Below are 24,939 nucleotides of genomic sequence, written 5' to 3' on the forward strand. Positions count from 1 at the left end.
GGAGTTCAGCAATGGCAGAGTAGGCAGGTATATTTGGCCAGAATTGTTTGAAACACAATTGGGTTTTTTTGGGTGGGGGTTTCTTCCCCACCCTGACATTGGTCTTATGTTGCATAATTCCTGAATCGAAACTTGTTTAAAACGCTTGTAAACACAATTCTTGTGACTGCTCAGCTGTTAAAGATCTTTCATGTAAGATGCTGGTCAGATTTGATTCAACAAGTATCTGTTTTGAGTGGATTGTCTAATTTATTGTGCATCAAAGACTGGAAAATTTCTGCTTATTTGCCAAACTAACTAGTCTTTCTTTCCAGGGTGATGATGGTTGCAAAGAAGTTTCTCGATGCCGGACACAAGATCAACTTTGCCATTGCCAACCGCAAATCCTTTGCACACGATGTGTCTGAGTTTGGTTTGGATGCCACTACTGGTGACCTTCCTGTTGTTGGAATCAAAACCGCTAAGGGAGAGAAATATGCCATGCAGGAGGAATTTTCGTAAGTGTCAAATTTTAATGGCCCAAAGATTTCAAAGTGCTATAGTTGATAATGGCAAAACCTTTTTTAGTTTTAGATAGTAAGGGGCATTGGAACACCTGTCGGATTTTATTTCTGTCTGTGCTTCTGATGGGGAGATTCACACTTTGTTTACCATTATTAAAAGTAATGGAGGGTAAACCTTCCAATGGGGACACTAGTTCTGGTGACCCCCCGAAGGAATTCCTTTTAATCTGCAGAGATTTCCTCACTTCTTGTTTGGCTATGGGACAGGAAGTGAGGGAAAAATCTTGACAGGGAAAAAAAAATCTGGGTTAAGACCCTCCCTTGCGCTATGCAAAATGGGAAATGTTTTGCTTATAGCTCTACTTTAAAAATGTTGTCTTACCCCACATCAGGCATTTGTTTGGAAATAGAATTGGGTCTGAGCCAGGCACATGCACACAGTACAGCATAGAGATGTTGATCTCTGCTTCACGCACAGAGTGTAGGCTCAGGGCTGTGGAAATTGGTCGTTCTTGTATGTTGTGTGTTGGAGTGGGGGGGGGGGGGGGGTATAATCTACACTACAAGGCTGAGGCTGAATGTAGTGGATTATTGGACAGGAAGTTTGCTATAAAGTGCCAAAAATGTATACATAAAGCTTATTGCTGGTATGTCGTAGGCAGTGTTGCCAACCGTCCGTATTTTTGCGGACAGTTCGTAAAAACGGGCACTTTTCCCCCCGTTCGTAAATGTCCGTGGTTGCGGGAATGTGCCCGTAAAAAGCCGAGATCAGTTCGGCTTGGAACTGCGCATGGAGAATGGAGGTGTTGGTGGCAGGGGGTGATTGGAGGCACCGCAGAGGGTGGGGGATGGAGACAGGGGTTGTTGGTGGCACCGCAGAGGGGGGTGGAGGCAGGGGGTGATTGGGGTACCGCAGATGGGTTTTGGTGGCAGAGGGTGATGTGACTAAATTTGCCCTTATATCGAAAATAACAAAAATGTTTTACCTTAATATCTACCTTAAATCACATTGCTATTTGCCCAGCGTACTTGTTTGTAGCCTAAATACTGAAATTTGCACCTAAAAATGTAATTTAGTAACTTTTGTGAAATGCCAGTAAAAACGTGGCTGCGCCAGTAAATTTCGGGTGTCGTGCCAGTAAATTTCAATCTGGTAGGTTGGCAACACTGGTCGTAGGTTCCTTCACTCTTAAGATGAAGGGGTGTGGCTTTTTTATATACCCAACCAATTTGGTAATGTACATCTCATTACCTGCAGCTGCTTCTTCCTCTGTTGCCTCCTTCATAGTCCCAAATACTGCCCTGAGTGGTTGTGTTCTGGTGCTGTAAAGGTAAAAAAATTCCCTAAATAGCTTCCTTTACCTTAGTGCAGTCCTCCACTTACCTAGGAAGTGAGACACCCACTAACACACACAGCTCCTTTCTCAATCTGCAAAATAGTGTCCTGACACTCCTGCTCGCCCCCTTCCCCCCCTCCAGAGGCTTTCTCCACACCAGGGAGAGCCTCACATTACTGTGTGGAGTTACAGACAGAATATTTCTCAGAAAAAAGGACATTTAAAAGCAAAATGGAAATTTGAGGTAAAGGAAGCTATTTAGGGAAAATTTACCTTTACAACCCCTTAACAGCAGTTGCTACCACAAGTTGTGCAACCTGCCTGTGTTGTAAATGGAGACTATAATTTAAATTTCTCCACTCACTGAAAACGCATTGGTGAAAGTAGCACTACAAGCAGTATAACTAACTGAGGGCAGGAGGACAGGAGCAAGTGGTGCAACTTCTCAGTAGCAGCTGTTATCATTCAGTCTAGTCAAATGTCTCCCGACCCAGAGTCTACTTGTGCACACATGTGCCAAAGGGCGTTTGGCTCCTACCATAGCCCTGTGGCACATCTCTGCATGCACCGGGCACATGCACTAAGACTGAGCGGTTCTCGAAATCCCAACGCTCACCATGTTTGTGCATGCTCAGAAATGACTGCCCTTGCACAGATGTGCCGCAGATCTCTGCTAGGACCCAACGACCAGGCAGAGCCCTTTGTCACATCTCCGCATGTACATCAGCTGGGGAGCAAAACTAAAAAAACTTTAATTCCCTTTCAGGAGACTTTTGCTCACCTAAATATAAAATTGTGCAAAAATTTGCCATCAACATACATTTAGTTTAGGGTGTACATACACCATTGTTTCCCTTTTCTGATCTTCTGCACCCAGGTCTTTAATGGTTGCCAGACCTCAACTTGATGCTCACTGTCTTTCCTGTTTAAGGGTGTTGGTAGCCAGGCACAAGTATCTGAACTTGACTGGTTAGTGTTCAGTGGACTAATCAAAACGGTGAAGCCATGGGATTAGCATGATGGCCAAGAAACTCAAATTTCTACAAGATGGGGGGGGCTTTTTAATAGGACAGGTTATCGCAAGTAGACTCTGACATGCTGATCATACCTTTTTTTGTTTTCATGCATTGAACCTAACCAGTGTGTAAAAATAACAATGCAGATCAAAACATTTTATAATTTTTTTTTTTTTCCCTCCATAGTCGCGATGGGAAAGCATTGGAGCGCTTCCTTCAGGATTACTTTGATGGCAAGCTGAAGAGATACATGAAATCTGAGCCACTTCCTGAAAACAATGATGGCCCAGTCAAGGTGAGGGCAACTGTTTACATTATTGCCTTTTAGGTCATGGCACTCTTAAAGCGGGGGTTCATCCTAAAAAATCCTTTAGTTTCGTTTTAGACTCCCGCGGGGAGTAGGCGTTCCTATGAAGAGGGGAACATGATTGATGGCCGGCTATGGCGCGTCACGCTTTCCGAAAATGGCCGAGATAAGACTCGGATCTGTACGGCGCCTGTGCAGTCAGCTCCTAGTCTGTACGTAGGCGCCGTGAAGAGCCAAGTCCTACTCCGGCTATTTTCGGAACGCGTTAAGCGCCATAGCCGGCCGTCAATCATGTTCTCCTCTTCATAGGAACGCCTTTCCCTGCGGGAGTCTGAAACTAAAGGATTAAACTGTAAGTACAGCGCCAAAAAAATTAAAATGCATACTGTAGCTGACCCTAGTATGCTGGATGGCATGGTACAAAGTTGTTTGTTTAGGGCGAACTCCCGCTTTAATGTCACAATTTTTTTTTTTTTGTCATATAGCAGTTTGGTTTTGCAACCCTTTCTCTTGTGATGGAGGATACATTTCTTCTGCTTTCCTGTCTTGTACAGGGTCTATACCATTTACTGCTCCTGATATTCACATAAGGGTTGTTTGGAGTAAAAGGAGCGGAAGAGGTGTCAGGCTGATGCATGTTAGAAATTGCTTGCCTCACACATTCAGTCTGCTATTGCAGTATGGAACATGCTCTGTGTTGTATCAAGAAAATACTAGACCACCCCATGTCTGATCTTCAGGAGCCCATTTTATGTAGTAACCCTTTTACTGCAGCTGCTGAATCACATGAAGCACATCCAGTCTTTACTACTTGGTTCAATGTTTTGTCCACAATGTAATCAAAGTTTAGCGAATGTAAAAAAAAAAAAAAAAAATTGTTACACCCGACCATTTTAAAGTGTTTTATACCCCCCCAAACAAAAAATGAGCAGTAATCTCCCTATAGGATGTCTTCTCTTGGACCGTGGTCACCAGAACATTTATCCCCCCTATTGGATTTTCCCTCATCTAGTGGCAACGCTAAAACTTGGTCTTTTCAGTGATCACCGGACTGGTAGATGGGTATATATTCCCAGTGACGACAGATGGCAACAATCTTTAGAGGGCCTAACCCTTTCCTTCTGCTCTCCTAGAATTAAAGGAATTAAATACCCTTGCATACTTTTTTTCTGTTGAGATTCTTACTTTAGTTTTCTGTTTTTTTAAGGTGGTTGTGGCTGAAAACTTTGACGAGCTTGTAAACGATGACAGCAAAGATGTTCTCATTGAATTCTATGCTCCTTGGTGTGGACACTGCAAGAACCTGGAACCCAAATACAAGGAACTCGGAGAGAAGGTATGAACACTTAACACTGTACAGTTGCTAGTATGTCAGTGGGTGGGGTGGCTGTCATGTGTGTCTTCCATGTGGCTGTAGATCATTTTAATAAAATGTTGACATATTTTTAACAGCTGGCTGGAGATCCAAACATTGTTATTGCAAAGATGGACGCCACAGCCAATGATGTGCCTCCTCACTTTGAAGTCAGAGGGTAAGTACACTAGTGTTTTACTGAGGGAAAGGTAAACTGTATGAAAAGAACCTGTATCCACTGTCATTGTATAGCAGATTAAGGGCTCATTCATGCTAGGAAAACGTTGCAGTTGAGCAGTGCTTTTACTGCTCCAGCTGTTGCCCCCCCCACAGCTAATGAAGGCAGCAGCCTGTCTTTTTGGTAGGCGTACTCCCTGAAAGAGACCCACTCAAGTGAATAGGCCACGCTGCAAGCTCGCAGCAATCAAGGTGTTAACGCAGGCGGTGAAGAGGCGATGCAATGATTCCTCACAGCCTGTCAAATGCTTGCTGAAGAGCTCATCAGAAACCAAAGATCATGTGAATGAGCACAAAGTCCTTCTGGTTTAGAAATAAAGCAAAAGGTTTCTTTGGCTTTCTTAAGCTGGCCATAGACTGTTCTAATCTCAGCCAGTTCATCCGGGACTGGCTGAGATGTAAGAAGGATGTGATCCATGTATGGGCAGGCTGGTTGTACCCAAGTTGATAGATCAATCAACTTGGGTACAACCAGCCTGACTGATTTTAAAATGCAATTGTTGCGTGTGGCTATTGCCACTAGCGGTGATCTCCCACTAGGCATGGCTTCTCCTATCCTCCCACCTCCCCAAAATCTCAAGAACTACACTTGAAATTGCACTGAGAGTGCACTTGGAAGTGTAGTCGCTGTAAATCGGAGTAGATCTGAAATGAGGGGAAGCTCTGATTTTTATCATCCAATCATGTACAAGCTAAAATGCTGTTTTTGATTTCTCTTGCATGTCCCCCTTCGGATCTACAGCGACTGCACTTTCAAGTGCCTATTCAGTGCACTTTGCACTTGTAGTGCAAAGTGGATTTGCCTTTCGTAAATAACTCCCAATGTCTCTACGGGAAGTATTGGTGGGGAACTTGAGCGTCACTACAAGGGTTAATATGCCTGTTGCATTACTTTACCCCCTGCTCTGTGTAGCCCCAGTGTAGTCGTTCTCCCTTGGGTGCTGTGGGCAATCCTTCATCACATACAATGTAAGGCTATTGTATGTGAAGTAGGCAGGGTGTGACTGCCCAGGAGCACTTTAGAGGAAACTGAGATGGGGTGCACCACTGGAGGTCATTCTGGAGTAAGAAAAGGGGTATTGCACCCTCTACCCCTATGGGGGAAAGACATTTAAACTGTACATTGTGAGGTGACCCTACTCCAAGTTTCCTACTGTAGTTCCTGTTTTGTTTCTGAAGTTGTGTTTTAAAATGATGTCTTATTGTGAAAAGACCAGCTTGCAACATGCATTAAAGACTGGCTTGCTCGGTGGCTAGTTTGAAGTCCTGATTCAGTTTAGAGCTTAGAATCCTTTTACATCAGGTCATATTGTTGGACTTAAAGGGTTTGTAAAGGTAAATTTTTTTTTTTTTTTTTTTTTTTTTTTTCCTTCATGCATAGGATGCATGAAGGTAAAAAAACATCTGACAGCACCGCCCCCCCCACGAGCCCCCGTTTTACCTCACCGTTCGAAAGTCCCGGGCGCGTGCTTGTCGTCCTGCTTGTTGTCCTGTTTGGTGCCTGGCCGTTGATTGGCTAGGCTGGGCCGATTGATAGCAGCGCAGCCATTGGCTTAGCGCTGCTGTCAATCACAGCGGGGGGCGAGGCCGAGTGATACAGTCGGCGGCTATGGCCACCGCTGTATAACGGGAGCGCACTCGCAAAAGCTTTCCACCATGCGAGGGAGCTCGCATGAACGTGGAAAGCTTTTGCGAGGAGCCGAGACAGCCGCCGAGGGACCCCAGAAGACAGGATTCGGGGCCACTCTGTGCAAAATGAGCTGCACGGTGGAGGCAAGTAGAACATATTTGTTATTTAGAAAAAAAAAAAGTCTGCCTTTAGTGTCCCTTTAAGGCATTAAGTCCGTTTGCTTTGGCTTGCATTTCACCAGTTTAATTTGTTTTTTCTTTATTTAGGTTCCCAACCATCTACTTTGCACCAGCTGGAAGCAAGCAGAGTCCGAAGAGATATGAGGTAAGTGTGTTTCCCCTGTGCCTCCAGGTCATGGAAATTTTAGGCCTCAAAGTAGAAGGTAGTGATATTCCAGTGACTCCAATCCCTTGTAGACCTCTCTGAGACCAGCTGCTTTTGTGGCTATAAGGTTGTTTTTAACCCATTAAGACTAACATTGACCTGGAGAAGAGTTGCCCCATATCTTGTAGGTTTAGTGGTGCTGCAAAACTCATTAATTTCCAGACATTAAACTGCTTTGTATGTTTTCAGGGTGGCAGAGAGGTCAGCGACTTCCTTGCCTATCTGAAGAAGGAAGCAACCAATCCTCCAATTGTGACAGAAGATGAAAAACCCAAAAAGAAGAAGAAAGAAGAGTTGTAAATGAGATTATGTCCTCAAATTGGTGTTTTTTTTCCAGGGTGGGGTTGTCATCCTGACATTACTGGGTTCTACTGGGAAAACAATGTGGACACTGAAGCGACACTTACCTTCCTGAAGGGAACATGGCAGTTGATTAGAGATTTCTTAGATGCACTGTTGGAAACATCCAAGGACCTTACAATTATTTGTGGCTTGAGGGGGGGCACCACTTTTCCATCTAGGTTGGGAGGGATAGGGTTGGGGGGAGGGGGTTCTACAATTTGATGGTATTGGTTTTCGTTAATTTTTTATTTTTTTTGTACATTCGAAACAAATTTGAAAATAAATGCCCCCTTACCCTTTATGTGTTTTGCTTGTTTTTTTGTTTACTATTGTGGTATTGCTGTGTATATACTGACAAAACCAGAGTCTGTTGGATGTGGAGTTATGGAGTACTTTTTAAAGCCTAAATTCTGTAAGATTTTTAAATCGTGGTTATCGGATACTCCTTTGCATCAAATTGGATGACTGCAATTGGGGGATGCTGGCAAACTCATTGCTGGTGCTGCAGTTTTACAGAATGATTCTGCTCTGGCCTTGGGAGCCCATAGAGCACAAGCGGATGGCAATCTGCATGGAGCATTAATATACTTTTTTTGGTGCTGAAAATGCCCCACTCGGTTTATACTCGAGTCACCTATTTGCGCCTAATCTCCCAGAATTTGGGGACCCGGTACCGGCTGGCTGTAGGTCCCCTGGACCCCAAACGCATATAGCCCAACTCTTCCTCTACAAGTGTGCAAAGTTTGTTGTCCGCGGGACCTTCGGCCGGGGAGCACTTTATTTTTTTTCTTTCAAAACTGGGCACGGGTGAGGCATGGACAACCACTTCACTACTGAGCATTTTCACCCCCTTTCCTACCCAGATAGGTTTTCAGTGCTGTCATGCTGACAGGGAATTTCACTGGCATAAGCAACCATTTTTAACGAAAAACTGATTCATTCAGTGTGGTTGTGAGCTGTGATTGACCACAGCTAATCACATGGTACAAATGAGTTGTGATCGGTGTTAAAATTGGCAGCAAATTTCGATTTAGTCTTAGGACCAAAATGGCATTTTAGTTTTATAGCTAGATTCAGGTACAATTCCGCATCTTTGCGGTAGCGTATCGTATTTACACTACGCCGCAAGTTAGGCAAGTACTGTATTCACAAAGTACTTGCCTGCTAAGTTACGGCGGCGTAGCGTAAATGTGGCCGGCGTAAGCGTGCCTAATTCAAATTAGGCTGAGGGGGCGTGTTTTATGTTAATGGGAGGGGTGACCTGACGTAATTGTCATTTTTTTACGAACGGCGCATGTGCCGTCCGTGTAGATAGCCCAGTGTGCATTGCGGCAAAGTACGCCGCAAGGACGTCTTGGTTTCGAAGTGGACGTAAATTACGTCCAGCCCTATTCACGGACGACTTGCGCAAACGACGTAAAATTTTCAAATTTCGACGTGGAAACGACGGCCATACTTAACATTGGCTACGCCACCTAAGGGGCATGTTTATCTTTAGGCGGCCTATCTCTTACGGAAACGGTGTATCTTTACTGAGACGGGTGCACGTACGGTCGTGAATAGGCGTATCTAGTGATTTACATATTCTACGCCGAACTCAATGGAAGCGCCACCTAGCGGCCAGCCTAAATATTGCACCCTAAGATACGACGGCGCAAGCCGTCGTATCTTAGATAGGTTTAAGTGTATCTCTGTTTGAGAATACACTTAAACTTAGGACGGCGCAGATTCCGAGTTGGGTCGGCGTATCTACTGATACGCCGGCCTAACTCTTTGAATCTAGCTATTAGTCTTCTGCAATTGTTTTAGTCGACTAAAACTAATTTTAGAAATTTAAATCTAATAGGTTATTACAATTGAATTGCACCTTTCTCCACGATTTCCAAACTTTTTTTTATAAAGCTGGAGTGAAGAATTAAATGTTGGTTATGGTATTTGGGTATGAACATGCACTACAGACCAGTGTTAATGTTGAAGTCAAACTTTAGTTTTAGTCTCTTTGACTAAAATTCTTTTTTTAGATCGTCTCAATTGTTTTAGTCGACTAAAATGGTATTCCTTTAGTCGACAAAATTAACACTGGTTGTGATTGGCCCTGTCTGTACTATGTGATCACTGACTAATAATAGCTAGCAACACAATGACATGAAAGGAAGAATCCATTGTTTACAATTGCCATGTGATCTGCTGTGATTGGTCACATGGTACTGGCAGCGGGTAAAGACACTGATCAGTCATTGGCTGTATCTGGTGGACACGGCAAGTGACAGATCATGCCACAGTGCCTGTAGTGGGTTCCCAGGGTACATCTTATGATGCACACCCTGCTGCCCGGCAATAGACTGGGTGGGATGTGGTTAAAAAGCTAATTGGTGACTCTTGAATTCATATGTAACGTGTTTGTCACGTGAACACTCTGGCCAAGGAGACACTGCAGTAGCTGCAGCAAACGTATGGTGAGATGGAAGAAAGATCGCTCACTAGCTGACCATAAAGTTTGCAGGGCCACCATGGAGTGTTGCATTGAAAGTGATGTCATACTGGGGAACAGCCTGTAACTATGGTAATGTGTTTTAAAGCTCATTGGATGTGAGCTGGTACAGTTGTATGTAGGCGTGACAGTGGAACTATTGGCCTAAGCAAGCTGCTATGTAAGCAGGGATGTGAAAGGCCACTGCTCATTTACAGCGGAAATTTTTGTAGATTTCTTTAGGAAGAACAATTATCTCCCAGATTTGGATATAGTTTATAATTGCCATATACTTATATCCTGTGCCATATTCAGCAAAGGGAATATAGGACCAGGTCTCTGTAATAGGCGCAGATGGAATGTTCAGCAATTTGAAAACGTGGCCATTCTCTATGCAATAAATGATGGGGGATGACTGACCTAATCAAAATGTGTGCAGTGTATAGTAAATTTCCCTAAAGAAGGGGTCCTGCAAGGCTCTCAAATGTTACACTTTTGTGATCTTTTATTTTTTTGGGGAAAAACTAACTTTATTGAAAAGTATATGCATGGTACGTAAATCGATACAAACCATTGTGACCAAAAAAGTAATACAAACACATTGAAACATCTGAGTGACATAAAATTAAATACCCAACGGAAGTGGAGCAGCACACAGAAAAAGAGAAACGGTGGGGGAGGAGTGAGGGATAAACATATCAAGTACATGTTTCACCATCCCCCCCCCCCCACTATCTGGTCCAGACCTTCTCATACTTAAAGCGGAGGTTCACCCATAGCTTACACATTTTCCCCTTAGATTCCTGCTCGTTTTGTCTAGGGGAATCGGCTATTTGTTTTAAAATATGATCCGTACTTACCCGTTTACGAGATGCATCTTCTCCGCCGCTTCCGGGTATGGGCTGCGGCACTGGGCGTTCCTTCTTGATTGACAGCCTTCCGACGGTCGCATCCACCACGTCACAATTTTCCGAAAGAAGCCGAACATCGGTGCGCAGGCGCAGTATAGAGCCGCACCGACGTTCGGCTTCTTTCGGCTACGAGTGACGCGATGGATGCGACTGTCGGAAGCCTCTCGGAAGACTGTCAATCAAGAAGGAACGCCCAGTCCCGAAGACCCATACCCGGAAGCGACGGAGAAGATGCATCTCAAACGGGTAAGTACGGATCATGTTTTAAAACAAATAGCCGATTCCCCTAGACAAAACGAGCAGGAATCTAAGGGGAAAATAGAAAAAAAAAAAAAGCAATTGGGTGAACTCCCGCTTTAAGCGGACACCCTCTATGTATATAAATCAGTTTCTTATATAGAGTGTTGTTAACCCCCCCCCCCCCTCTTTCCTCCAGCACTGAATTGTGGGGGGCAGGGCCTGCATCCAAGTACAGGCTATGGCCTTTCTCGCCAAGAAGAGCTTCTCATGTAAAAAGGTATGCAGGGGTTTGTCTGCGTCTAATTTCAGCAGCAGACCGAACAGGCACGTCTTTGGATCGAGAGTAGCAGGAAACGCATCACCTCCATCCAGTATGCTTGGATAGTTGGACAGGACCATATAAGATGGTAGGAGGCTGGGGTGTGGTGTCTTGTCACAGAATGCTCCGGAAGTGACGTTCCTTCACCACCATCTTGTACACCCCACACTCCTGCACAGTAATGATAGCGTGTGAAGGGGCAAGCGGACATCTTGTTACACCCACCGGCGTTTTAGATTTCACAGTTATTTTCAACACAAAATTGAGCTTATATGCTTAAATACAGTGATAGGCAATGCGACTGACTGTATACATGTTAAATGTGAAAAGCAAAGGTCTTCTGTCACATTACCAACCATGTAAGGTCGGCAGGTTTGCTGCTGCTTTTAAAATTTAACATGTAAACAGTCCGTTGGATTTCCAAATACTGTATTTAACCACTTCCATACCAGGCACTTACGCACCTTCCCGCCCAAGCCAATTTTAAGCTTTCAGCACTGTCGCACTTTGAATGGCAATTGCGCGGTCGTGCTACACTGTACCCAAACAAAATTGGCGTCCTTTTTTTTCCCCCACAAATGGAGCTTTCTTTTGGTGGTATTTGCTCACCTCTGCGATTTTTTTTTTTTTTTTTTTTTTTTTTTTTTTTTTTCGCACCAACTAAAAAAGGGCTGAAAATTTTGAAAAAAAAATACGTTTTTATTTTTTTCGGTAATTTTTTTTTTGTAAATAAGTAAGTTTTCTCTTTCAATTATGGGCACTGATGGACATCGATGAGGTAGTACTGACAGGCACAGATGAGGTGGCACTGTTTGGCGGCGCTGCTATGCGGCACTGATGGGCACTCATGGGCGGCACTGATGGGCACTCATGGGCGGCACTGATGTATACTGATAGGTGGGCACTGGGCATGGATGGGCACTGATAGGTGGACACTGGGCATGGATGGGCACTGATGGACACTGTAGGGTGGCACTGATTTACCCATGTTGCCAGTCAGTGTCCATTTGTGGGCACTGATTGGCATCTGTTTTTCCAGACTTCTTTTTTTTGTTTGCCCTTCCCTGGTGGTCTTCCCTGGTGGTCCAGTGTGGCGATCCGAGGGGGGGCTGCGCTGATAAACAATCAGAGTGAACTCCCCCCCTGTCAGGAGAGCCGCCGATCGGCTCTCCTCTACTCGCGCCATCAACGGCTCTTCCTGTTTACATCGTGATCAGCCGTGGTTGGACACGGCTGATCACGTGGTAAAGAGTCTCCGTGAGAGACTCTTTACAGAGATCGGTGTTGCGGACTGACACCCTGCAACAACGATCGCCGCGATGCGCGCCACCGGGGGTGCGCAGCGGCTCAGAATCCTGAGGGCGTCATATGACGTCCAGTCAGGATTCTACAACCACTTTGCCAACGTCAATATGTCATTGGCGGGCGGCAAGTGGTTAAGCATATAAGCTCCATTTTGTGTTGAAAATAACTGTGAAATCATCAATCTCCGGTGGGTATAACAAAATGTCTGCTTGCCCCCTTCACACGCTATCATTACTGTGCAGGATTGTGGGGTGTAGCAAGATGGCGACGACAGAACGTCACTTCCGGAGAAATCTGTGATGGGGAGCCGAATGTGAAAAGACAGGGGCACCCTAGATTGTACATAGGTTTGAAACTTGCTATCCTCTAAAGGAATCAGGTACGTCTTATGTATAGCATACAGCTGTGTGAGGCGGTCTGACAGTTTAGGGGAGGCTTTTTTTATTTTCATGTTCTCCAAAATTGCATCACAATCCTCATCCTCAATTAGTCCCATGTCCACCTCCCATCTAGTCTTGGCAGCATAGGCCAAAGCTGCCGGTGATCTGCCGAGCTGGTTCCGGCTATCGTGAAAGTTCCTGCGCAGGCGCAATCTTATCTGCCGAGATGGTTCCGGCTAACGGGAAAGTTCCTTCAAGGACTGCGCAGGCGCAATCTTGGTGACGGAAGTCTCCAAACCTCGGCCGGCATCCAGGGCGACGTGGATTTCGAGGAAAGTGGCCAGTCGGCCTCACGTCCTCGCTGCGCTCGGACAGCTCGCTCCGGTCGCTCGGCCTCTTGGCTCTTTTTTTTTTTTTTTTAAATCCTCCAATCCACGGGGATGTTAAAGAATGAGCCAGGATTCTGGGCGAGGTTCGGAGATTTCCGTTGGCAAGTTTGCGCCTGCGCAGTCCTTGAAGGAACTTCCCCGTTAGGGGAACATTAAGGACAAGTCACCGGTACAGAGGGATACTGTGTCATAAAGGCAAGGCCCTCCTTAGTTACAGCTGAGTTGTACGGGGGACATAGCAAGGTAGAATCAGGATAGGGGATCCATTAACAGTGGTGTGTACAAACACATATCTGCCCTGCTGGTCTGTCTGGAGCAACACTAGGTCAAACGGAATGCTTTTAGCAACCCAAGACGAGGTGGCTCGGGGCTGCTTTTTGGAAATACAACTGCACAGAGGAGGCAAGTATAACATGTTTGTTACCTTTTTATTTCTTTTTTTAACCACTAGCCGACCGCGCACCGCCGTTCTACATCGGCAGGTCGGCTCGGCTGGGCGAGAGCACGTAATATAACGTCCTCTCTCTCAGCCGCCACTAGGGGCGTGCGCGCGCGCGCGCCCCCGACTCCCGTGCGTGTGCCCGGCGGGCGCGATCGCCGCCGGGCACATGCGATCGCTCGGTACAGAGCAGGGAACGGGAGCTGTGTGTGTAAACACACAGCTCTCGGTCCTGTCAGCGGGGGAAACGCTGATCTTCTGTTCATACAATGTATGAACAGAGGATCAGTGTTTCCCCTAGTGAGGCCACCCCCCCCCCCACAGTAAGAACACACCCAGGCATACTTAACCCCTTCCCCGCCCCCTAGTGTTAACCCCTTCACTGCCAGTGGCATTTTTATAGTAATCCAATGCATTTTTATAGCACTGATAGCTATAAAAATGCCAATGGTCCCAAAAATGTGTCAAAAGTGTCCGAAGTGTCCGCCATAATGTCGCAATACCGAAAAAAATCGCTGATCGCCGCCATTACTAGTAAAAAAAATATATTAATAAAAATGACATAAAAATACCCCCTATTTTGTAAACGCTATAACTTTTGCGCAAACCAATCAATAAACGCTTATTGCGATTTTTTTTTACGAAAAATATGTAGAAGAATACGTATCGGCCTAAACTGAGGAAAAAAAATGTTTTTTTACATATTTTTGGGGGATATTTATTACAGCAAAAAGTAAAAAATATTCATTTTTTTCAAAATTGTCGCTCTATTTTTGTTTATAGCGCAAAAAATAAAAAACGCAGAGGTGATAAAATACCACCAAAAGAAAGCTCTATTTGTGGGAAAAAAGGACGCCAATTTTGTTTGGGAGCCACGTCGCACGACCGCGCAATTGTCTGTTAAAGCGACGCAGTCCCGAATCGCAAAAAGTGCTCTGGTCTTTGGGCAGCAATATGGTCCGGGGGGTAAGTGGTTAAAAACCGATTTTACAATTGCTTTAATAAACAGACTATAGCAGGAGACCAACGGTAACTGGTGGCTTGCTGATTATATTAACATCTGCTACGAGTCTCACAGTCTGATGAAGTAGAATACATTTATCTTCATAGATTTCTTAACCACTTAAGTCCCGGACCATTCTGCAGGTTAAGGACCTTGCCCCTTTTTGCGATTCGGCACTGTGTCGCTTTAACTGACAATTGCGTGGTCGTGCGACGTGGCTCCCAAACTAAATTGGCGTCCTTGTTTTTTCCCCACAAATAGAGCTTTCTTTTGGTGGTATTTGATCACCTCTGTTTTTTTATTTTTTGCGCTATAAACAAAAATAGAGCGACAATTTTGAAGAAAATTCTATATTTTTTACTTTTTGCTATAATAAATATCCCCAAAAAAAGATAAAAAAATTTTTTTTCCTCAGTTAAGGCCGATACGTATTTTTCTCCCTATTTTTGGTAAAAAAATTGCAATAGGCATTTATTGATTGGTTTGCGCAAAATGTATAGCGTTTACAAAATAGGGCATAGTGTTTTGGCATTTTTATTAATCCATTTTATTTTTTATTTTTTTCTTTACTACTAATGGTGGCGATCAGCGAGTTAATTTTGTAACTGCGACATTATGGTGGACACATCGGACAATTTTGGGACCATTGTCATTTTCACAGCGAAAAGTGCTATAAAAATGCGCTGATTACTGTGAAAATGACAATTGCAGTTTAGGAGTTAACCACTAGGGGGTGCTGAAGGGGTTAAGTGTGACCTCATATGTGTTTCTAACTGTAGGGGGGTGGGGCTGGATGTGTGACGTCAGTGATCGTCTTTCCCTATATCAGGGAACAGACGATCACTGACATTGCCACTGTGAAGAACAGGAAGGTGTGTTTACACACACCTCTCCCTGTTCTTCAGCACCGGTGACCGATCACGGGACACCAGAGGCGATCTGGTACGCGGGTCCCGTGGTCACGGAGCTTCGGACCGGGTCGCGAGCTTGCGACCCCACGGCTGGGCCTTAAAGAGGACGTACAGGCAGGGCCGGATTTCCCACAAAGCCGCCCCCGCACTAACATAGCCCCCCCGCAGGCGGTGGCACTTTGCTACTTAGGCAGTGTAATGTACTATTTTTCACCACCCGCCGGAGATAATGTCTCTGCCGGCAGCCATTTTCCAGAAGACCGCAGACTAGTTATAAACGAGAAGGGAGCCTGCCGAGTGGTTACAATAGAAATGGAGCTGCGGCACCACCCACCCCCCCACCCCTGGTCTGTCTGTCTGTCATCTGTGATCTGTTGTGGAAAGGGGTGGCGGGTGGGCGGTGCCGCCGCTCAATTTCTATTGTAGCCACTCGGCAGGTTTATAACTCGTCTGTGGTCTTCTGGAAAATGGTTGCCTCTAATTTGTTCCCCCTCAGCCTTCAGTAATGGCCGCAGAGACACTGCTGCTGCCTGCTGGGATATAGAAGGGCTCTAATGGGGGGGGGACACCTGAGATGTAAGGAAGCACTCCGCTGGCTGGGACAGTGACACCTGAGATGTAAGGAAGCACTCCGCTGGGGACAGTGATACCTGAAATGTAAGGAAGCACTCCGCTGGGGACAGTGACACCTGAGATGTAAGGAGGCACTTCGCTGGGGACAGTGACACCTGAGATGTAAGGAGGCACTTCGCTGGGGACAGTGACACCGAGATGTAAGGAGGCACTTCGCTGGGGACAGTGACACCTGAGATGTAAGGAAGCACTCCGCTGGCTGGGACAGTGACACCTGAGATGTAAGGAAGCACTCCGCTGGGGACAGTGACACCTGAGATGTAAGGAAGCACTCCGCTGGGGACAGTGACACCTGAGATGTAAGGAGCACTCCGCTGGGGACAGTGACACCTGAGATGTAAGGAAGCACTCCGCTGGCTGGGGACAGTGACACCTGAGATGTAAGGAGCACTCCGCTGGGGACAGTGACACCTGAGATGTAAGGAAGCACTACGCTGGGGACAGTGACACCTGAGATGTAAGGAAGCACTCCGCTGGCTGGGGACAGTGACACCTGAGATGTAAGGAAGCACTCCGCTGGCTGGGGACAGTGACACCTGAGATGTAAGGAAGCACTCCGCTGGGGACAGTGACACCTGAGATGTAAGGAAGAACTCTGCTGGGGACAGTGACACCTGAGATGTAAGGAGCACTCTGCTGGCTGGGGACAGTGACACCTGAGATGTAAGGAGCACTCTGCTGGCTGGGGACAGTGACACCTGAGATGTAAGGAGCACTCTGCTGGGGACAGTGACACCTGAGATGTAAGGAGCACTCCGCTGGGGACAGTGACACCTGAGATGTAAGGAAGCACTCCGCTGGCTGGAGACAGTGACACCTGAGGCCACGTACACATGGTCGGTCCAAACCGATGAGAATGGACCAAAGTTTGGTTTCATCGGTCCAACTGTCCGTGTGTATGCCCCATCGGTCTTTTGTCGAGAACTTGCTTTAAAATCAGACCGATGGGGGGCGTGGCCAAGACCGGCATGTGAGAAGACGTGTGTCTCACAGCTCCTCCGCAGTACCTGCTAACGATCCTCTCCCAGCAGCGATCCGACGGCTCTGAACGGCTGTTCAGCTGGCTACTCACCCGGTCAACCTCCCGGTCCATCCGCTGGCTCACTGCACCCGCGGAATGGCTAAAAAACAGGATGATTGGCCGCCACTCGAGATCCAAGATGGTGCCGCCGCGGCCCAGGCCCTCCACACACCACGAGGCGCAGACAAACCCAGGGGGGAGCCCAGCAAAAAAGCTGCAAAGACTCAGAGTAAGGAGTACCCTAGGGACATGACCTTCTTCACGCAGAAGCTTGGGGGGCCCCAGGAGCAAGGTACAGGGGGGAAGCTGAGCGGTCCCCGGACTTAGGGCAGGCCTTGCAGGGACAGGCAGATGGCGGGGCCTGGAGATGTGTGGAGCGTGCTGACGGTGCTGAACAGCCCCCCTCCATACATACAGATCCGGATACTGAGGCTGGGGAAACAGATCAACCGACACTGGCTGAAATATTAAGAGCGGTCCATGTGTGTACTGCATCAGTGAACACATTGAAAGAACAGTTTGGGGGCCTTAGGGAGGAGGTATCCCTGCTGCGGCAAGACATGCAGAAGATAAGGGAGCGCACGACGGCTGTGGAGAGCAGGGTGAGTGAGGTGGAAGACAGACTGCCCCCAGTTGCCCGGGAGGCCCATGCAGCCATTCAGCTGGCCAGGGACACTAACAACAGGGCTGATGACATTGAAAATCGTTTACGCCGCAATAACGTGCGCATAGTGGGGTTGCCGGAGAAAACGGAGGGCCGGGACCCCACCACCTTTATTGAAAGCTGGCTAGTGGAGATATTTGGGAAGGAGGCCTTCTCCCCATTTTTTACGGTGGAACGAGCGCACCACACACCAGGCCGCCCGCCGCAGCCTGGGGCCCCCCCTAGGCCTATCCTGGCCAAACTGCTGCATTATAGAGACAGGGAAGCGGTGCTGAGGCATGCCAGAGAGAAAGCTAATGTGCAGGTTAACGGGGTCCGAGTGTCCTTCTACCCGGACTTTTCTGCTGAGGTGCAGCGCCGCAGGGCCAAATTCTCGAATGTGAAGAGGCGTCTTCGCGCACTACAACTACCGTATGCTATGTTGTACCCTGCTAAGCTGAGAGTCACTGCCAACCGCCAGGCCCAATTTTTCGAATCGGCTCAAGATGCTGCATTATGGCTTGACCGGAATGAACAGGCCCTACGTCACCGCGAGAGAGAGGAAGAGGGAGACTGACATTACAGAAGCTGAAACAGGTCACTATGCTTGCTCGTTACTTTTTGAGGTACTGTCTACACGTTCTATAAGCGGAGGGATGGAGTTCCATCCCCTCTTTCCCCTTCCCCTGTTGGAAATAGCTGGCCTGCTGTCAACATTTATTGCTGCCTGCACAAAAAGGCTCTTATCCTGTTTCTATCTGATTACGTTTTTGCCATGTTCTGCTGGGAGATCTTTGAGCCACCTTGTAACGCTGCAAGGAAAATGCGATCGTTCCACAATACACGTGGAGCAAAAGTGCCTTATAAGGGTTCGCTCCCTGTTGGAGCTGAGGGGTCAGCTCTGTTGGCGACCTGGACCTATAACTCCTTTTTTTTTGTTGTTAGTTTTGTCGCAATACAGTTCTGTTCTCGGATTCTAGGCCATGGATACGGGACCGGTCAGTTGACGGCCCAGGTTTTTCGGTTTTTGCACCTTTACCGCCTACATCGAGAACTCTTTTTGCTTACCATTGCACCGTGGCATAGTGACTGTCCTTTCCTTGCCACTCCTGGGCCTACAGATGCCAGCCTGGGATTGATGGTTTTCTTTGTAATTTTATTACCCTTTCATTTATACATGCTTTCTCCTAATGGCTGAGTTACCAGTAGTATCGTGGAACGTGAGGGGCCTAGGCTCCCCACTGAAACGTATGATGGTATCCACCTGTCTGAAAAAATATCATCCTATGATTTTATGTATGCAGGAAACGCACTTGACTATTGAAACGCAATGCTGTCTGAAATATGCTTGGGTGGGTAAGGCCTACCATTCTACTCACACCTCGTATTCCCGGGGTGTGAGTGTAATGATTCATGCGGCCATTGATTTTCAGGAACTGGATGTGTGTATTGATGCAGAGGGAAGGTTTATTTTTTTGCACTGTCGGGTGGGAAGGCTGACCTGCATAGTGGCATGTGTTTATATACCCCCGCCGTTCACTGTGGCGGTGCTCCGGTCACTGCTGGCCTATTTGGAGGGCAGGCCGGACCTTCCGCTGCTGATAGTGGGGGACTTTAATTGCTGGCTGAATCCCTCGGTGGACAGGCACCCTATTTCTGGGGCCTCGTCCACTCCGAGGGATTCCCCATTGCTGAGATTGCTCACCGAGGTAGGTTGGATAGATGTATGGAGGTCAAGGAACCCATTGGACAGGCAGTTCTCATGCTTTTCCAAGACTCATGGGACGCTGTCTAGGATAGACCTGGTAGTGTGTAACCCTGCTATGCTCCCGTCCATCTCGGAAGTGACTTACAAGCCACGTAGTGTCTCGGATCACTCACATTTGGTGACAAAATTGATTATCTCTCCACCCTCTACACTCCCGAGAGCCCCGTGGAAATTTAACGCCTTTTGGCTAGAATTATTCCTGTCGCATGAGGCGGCGGAACGGAGCATGTGGGAATTTTTGGATAGGGAGAGTTTTGCTGAATCCCCGTCCGAGCAATGGGATGCCTTTAAAGCTTATGTGAGGGGGTTGCTTATAAGTGAAATTACCAGGGTGAAGAAGGCGTCTTCAGGGCTCCAAGAGGACCTTGAAAAACAGGTAACGGCCCTGGAGGAGACTTTCGTGCAAACCCCTACGGAGGCTGCTAGAGAGGTATGGCAGTCAGCTCAATCAGCTTATGATTGGCAGAAAATAAACTATTCTTCTCTAGGTTGGCGTACTTTGAGGAGGGTGAAAGTACAGGACGTATGCTAGCAAGAATAGCCAACTCCCAGCGGAGGTCCCCCAGCATAGGAGCTATTAAAAACAAAGAGGGCAAAATAGTGAACTCCCCGGACCTAGTATTGGCGGAACTGGCCGGGTTCTACGAGAACCTGTACCTTCCGACGGAACTATCTACCAGAGCAGAACTCTTGACTTACTTAGAGGGCATTGACTTCCCCGGGTTGAGTAGTGAGCAGAGAAGGGCCTTGGACGCCCCCTTTACTTTGGAGGAGCTGCAGACAGCCCTGGCTGAGTTCCCTAACTGTAAGGCACCGGGGGCAGATGGATTGCCCATTGAAATATACAAGCGCTACACGGGTATTCTCTTACCGAAACTTTTAGCGGTGTTTAATGCAGCCAGGGAAAGACAGACTTTACCTGATTCTATGACTACGGCTAACATTGTCTTGATACTAAAGCCTGGCAAGGACCCGTTGGATCCGGGCTCCTACAGACCGATATCGCTACTCCAGAGTGACATTAAGCTGTTGGCCAAAATGTTAGCGATCAGCCTGAATGGGGTCATTACTAGTCTGGTGCATTCGGACCAGGCTGGCTTCATGCCTAACAAGTCGACGGCCGTCAACTTGCGCAGGCTGTACTTGAATATGCAATCCCCGGCAGATAATGTGGGAGGGAGGGCCCTGCTCTCACTGGACGCTATGAAGGCCTTCGATAGCGTTGAGTGGGAGTATCTATGGGAGGTGCTTGGGAGGTTTGGGTTTGGGGAATCCTTCATTTCCTGGGTCCGCTTATTGTACTTCAACCCGAGGGCAGCTATCCGGTCATCGGGGGCAGTATCCCACACTTTTTCTTTGGGGAGAGGCACGCGGCAGGGGTGTCCACTGTCACCTCTGCTGTTTGCCTTGGCGATAGAACCACTTGCTATTAAAATTAGAGCCAGTCAGGAGGTAGTGGGGTTCAGATAAGGGGACAGGCAGGAAAAAATAATGCTGTATGCGGACGACACCATGATTTTGCTGGGAGACGTAGAGGGCTCACTGACGGAGGCTATGACTGTGATAAAGGAATTTGGTAGATTCTCAGGGCTGCAGATCAATTGGACCAAGTCCTCGCTGATGCTCATCGACGAGGGGGGCCCCCCCCCGTCCTCATCCACGGTGCCCATGACTGCCTCATTCAGATATCTGGGTATCCAGGTGACGCCCAAGATATGTGAGTATGGACGACTGAATGTGTCCCCGCTGTTGCAAAAATTTCGTGACCGTATTAAAACGTGGAATTCTCTAGGCCTGTCGGTAGCCGACAGGGTAAATTTGATCAAAATGATCCTTATGCCCCAACTGCTCTATGTCCTTCACAATACCCCCACAGTAGTGACTTTGAAGGTATTCCGGATTGTTAATGCACTGTTCCGCTCACTTATCTGGAAAAACCGTACCCCCAGGATTAAGCTGGAACATCTCCAGTGCCCGAAGGATGAGGGAGGGCTTGCCCTTCCTAATCCCTGGTTATACTATATAGCCGCTCAGCTGCAGCAGCTGGTGGGCGAGGTTCGCACTGGGGAGAGGAGGGAGGGGGAGGGAGGAGGTTCCTCTGAGATGGTGATGCTCCATACAGTTGGGAGGGAGTCGGTAGCACCTGCCCTGGAAGCGCTGGCCTTTGGAAAGCCAAACAAACAATACCCTACCTACAACCTTATGCAAAAAGTGTGGAACAAAGCTAGGTATTTGCAGGGAGTAACAGGGTTCACGGAATATAGCCCCATCTGGTCGAATGAATCATACCCTGAGTTAGCAAAGCTACAGCATGGGGCACTTTGGAAAAGATATGGGATAACCCATCTGGGGCAGATATTTCGGAACGGGAACCTACTCTCATTTGAGACTCTGAGGGAGCTTTTTCAACTACCACTGTCGATGCAGTTCTATTACATGCAACTTAGACATGCAGTGCAGGCCCAGGGCGACGCTACGGAGTGGCTTCCCTCCCCTACCCCTTTGTTCAATCTGATTGCAGGGGCGACCTCTACCAAGGGGTTTATATCGCAATGCTATAACATGCTGTTACACAGTTTCATGACCAAACACCCGTTGAGAGTGAGAGCCAAGTGGGAGGGGGACCTGGGCCCGATGGATGGTGAACAGTGGGATGAGGCTCTACAGGCGGTACCAATCTGCTCCCTGAATGTATCCCATAAGGTATCGCAACTATACCTACTACTGAGAGTGTACTACACCCCCCACAGATTGTTTACTATGGGGTTACGACCCACCTCGCTGTGCACCAGGTGTAAGAGAGACCATGGTGACTTGATTCACCTATTGTGGAGATGCCCGAAGCTTCACCCGTATTGGGTGGGTGTAGTGGACACCATTAACAGGGTGTTCCAGATAACGCTGCCTATCGACCCAAAACACTGCTTGCTACTTATACTGGATGAACTGGAGTGGGAGGAGAGCACCAAAGTGGCGGTCATTAGGTCCCTGTTTCTGGCCCGCAAACTTATAATGGCTCACTGGATAGCGGAGGAGCCCCCCAGCATGAGGGAATGGATCAATCTAATGGGGGAAATGCTGCGCAAAGAGAAAGAGATATACCAACATAGAGGTTGCTCCCAGAAGTTCGAGAAGCTATGGGGCAGGTGGCTAGATGTACTGGGCTTGGCACCGGTGGACCTGGTCACAGGTAGGCTACTCGGTTTGAGCACTCCAACTTGATTTCTATACTGTCAATGTGATCGGGATAAGGGACGGGAGAAGCATGTATGGGGGGGGAGGCAGGGACTGGATGGAAGTGGATTTTGTCATATCGGTGGATGATGTACGGCTAAGGTTTACCAAAGCTGAAATGTGTAATGGATTGCTGTTTAATGATCTATGATTGGAAGTATTCTCGATGTATGTAAATTTCTTTTAGTGCTTCAATAAACCTTTATTTTGGATCAAAAAAAAAATCGGACCTATGGACGCCTTCCCATCGGTCAAAACCGATGGTTAGTAAGCTAAAGCATCGGTTCAAAACCCGCGCATGCTCAGAATCAAGTCGACGCATGCTTGGAAGCATTGAACTTCGTTTTTTTCAGCACGTCGTGTGTTTTACGTCACTGCGTTCTGACCCGATCGGTTTTTGGAACGATGGTGTGTACGCACATCAGACCATCAGGCCACATCAGCGGTGAACCGATGAAAACGGTCCGTCGGACCATTCTCATCGGATGGATTGACCGTGTGTACGCGGCCTGAGATGTAAGGAGCACTCCGCTGGCTGGGGACAGTGACATCAGGGCTCCCACTCATTCTGCATTATGGTGAGTTTAACTATTTAATTTTATATTACATTGTAATAATAGATGAGTCTGTGATGGGGGATCTTTTATGGGGGGCTTTGTGATGGATGACCTTATATGGGGGCTTTTTGATGGGGGGAATCTGTGATGGGGGATCGGCAGCTGTCTCAGCTCCTTCTCGCAAGAATTAACCCCCTTCATGCGAGCTCTCTCGCATATGGGTTAGTTCTTGCAGGCGCGCTCCTGTGATACAGTCGGCAGCTATAGCCGCCGACTGTATCACTTGGCCCCTGTGTGTGTGTGTGTGTGGGGGGGTGGGGCGGCGGCATTGAAAGACCTGGCCTTGGGGCGGCACAGGGAGTAAATCCGGGCCTGGAGCCGATAAGAGTTCGGTTCCTTTTTGGGAACAATTCCTAGAGGGGAAATCCTAAAACCTGAAAAGGGGGCTCTCTAAATGGGCCAGCTACTCTACCTAAAAAAATTTAATTAGCTACTTTTTCTAAAACTATGGTTTCTAAACCGATTATTGATTTTAAATTGTGACGTTACTTGCACCCTGACCCGTTAAAACTTGGTAAATTAAAATCAAAGAAAAACCCTCTAAATAGGAGATGTGCTGTCTGTGTGTCTGGGAATTCCTTGAGCCAAGGGGCCATTACGTGTAGTTTCACTGGTGACTCCGCTTTTAGAAAAGGATTCCTTACCTGCTGACTGGTTTGAAGATGATAGTTTCCTGAAACACTTGGAGATGGGGTGAGTACCTGCACTGAATGCGCACTCGTGCCTGTACTTACATGAGTTAGACCAGGGGTGTCCAAACTTTTTATAAAGAGATCCAGATTTGATGAAGTGAACGTGCGTGAGGGCCGACCATTTTGCCTGATATTCTTTGAACCATTAAAATTTGGTGTGTGTTCGTCCGAGCACTAATACATTGCCCAAAAAGAATTCTCCTACCTTTGTGTCTGTGTGTGGTGAATATATATATCTCCTCTTTGGCCCCCAACAAATCCCAGAGCTCCACTCAGGGTAAGGGTCCTTTCACACGGAGCGGACCGTTTCTGTGTCCGCTCCGTGTGTCCGCGGGGATCCTCCGTCATCCCCGCTGAGCTGTCGGCGGATAGGGCGGTCCCCGCACACAGTGCAGAGACCGCCCTGTCTCTGCTCCGCTCTCCCCTATGGGGGATTGGATGCAGACGGACCGTCTGTCCGTCTGCATCCAAACCGTTCCACCGAACGGAAGAAAAATAGGGTTTCTTCCGTTCGCAAAAGCAGATCCCGACGGACGCGGACGCTAGCGGATGCTCCATTCGCTAACGGACGCGATCCCATAGGGATTCATTACAAGTCCGTTAACGGACTTGTAATGAACGGACGAACGGTCCGCTCGTGTGAAAGGACCCTAAGGATGAGCTCAGGTTGTAAAAAATATATATATTCACTTCTTTATCCCCTGAGAAAGAAATCAGTCCTTTATCTCTTCTGTAGCCCCCAAACTCTACTAAGGGCAAGGATGAGCTATTTTTTTTTTTTTTATATATTTTATATTCTCTCTGGCTCCCACTTATAATTTGCCCTTATCTCTTCTGTGGTGCCCAAGCTACGA

The 24,939-nt window shown here is 47.4% G+C and overlaps 1 protein-coding gene across 1 annotated transcript in view; it reads left to right on the plus strand.

Annotated features, from left to right (window-relative positions):
• Nucleotides 1–7,199, plus strand: part of PDIA3 (protein disulfide isomerase family A member 3) — a 31,039-nt gene extending 23,840 nt beyond the window's left edge. The window contains exons 8-13 of the mRNA XM_040342506.1: nt 315–497; nt 3,043–3,151; nt 4,371–4,499; nt 4,616–4,695; nt 6,651–6,708; nt 6,958–7,199. Coding sequence (XP_040198440.1) covers nt 315–497; nt 3,043–3,151; nt 4,371–4,499; nt 4,616–4,695; nt 6,651–6,708; nt 6,958–7,068 — 670 coding nt within the window. The 3' untranslated portion in view covers nt 7,069–7,199. The remainder of the gene's footprint in view (nt 1–314; nt 498–3,042; nt 3,152–4,370; nt 4,500–4,615; nt 4,696–6,650; nt 6,709–6,957) is intronic.
• Nucleotides 7,200–24,939: the final 17,740 nt, after the last annotated feature.

This window comes from Rana temporaria, chromosome 3 (genome assembly GCF_905171775.1).
Source record: "Rana temporaria chromosome 3, aRanTem1.1, whole genome shotgun sequence".
NCBI lineage: Eukaryota > Metazoa > Chordata > Amphibia > Anura > Ranidae > Rana > Rana temporaria.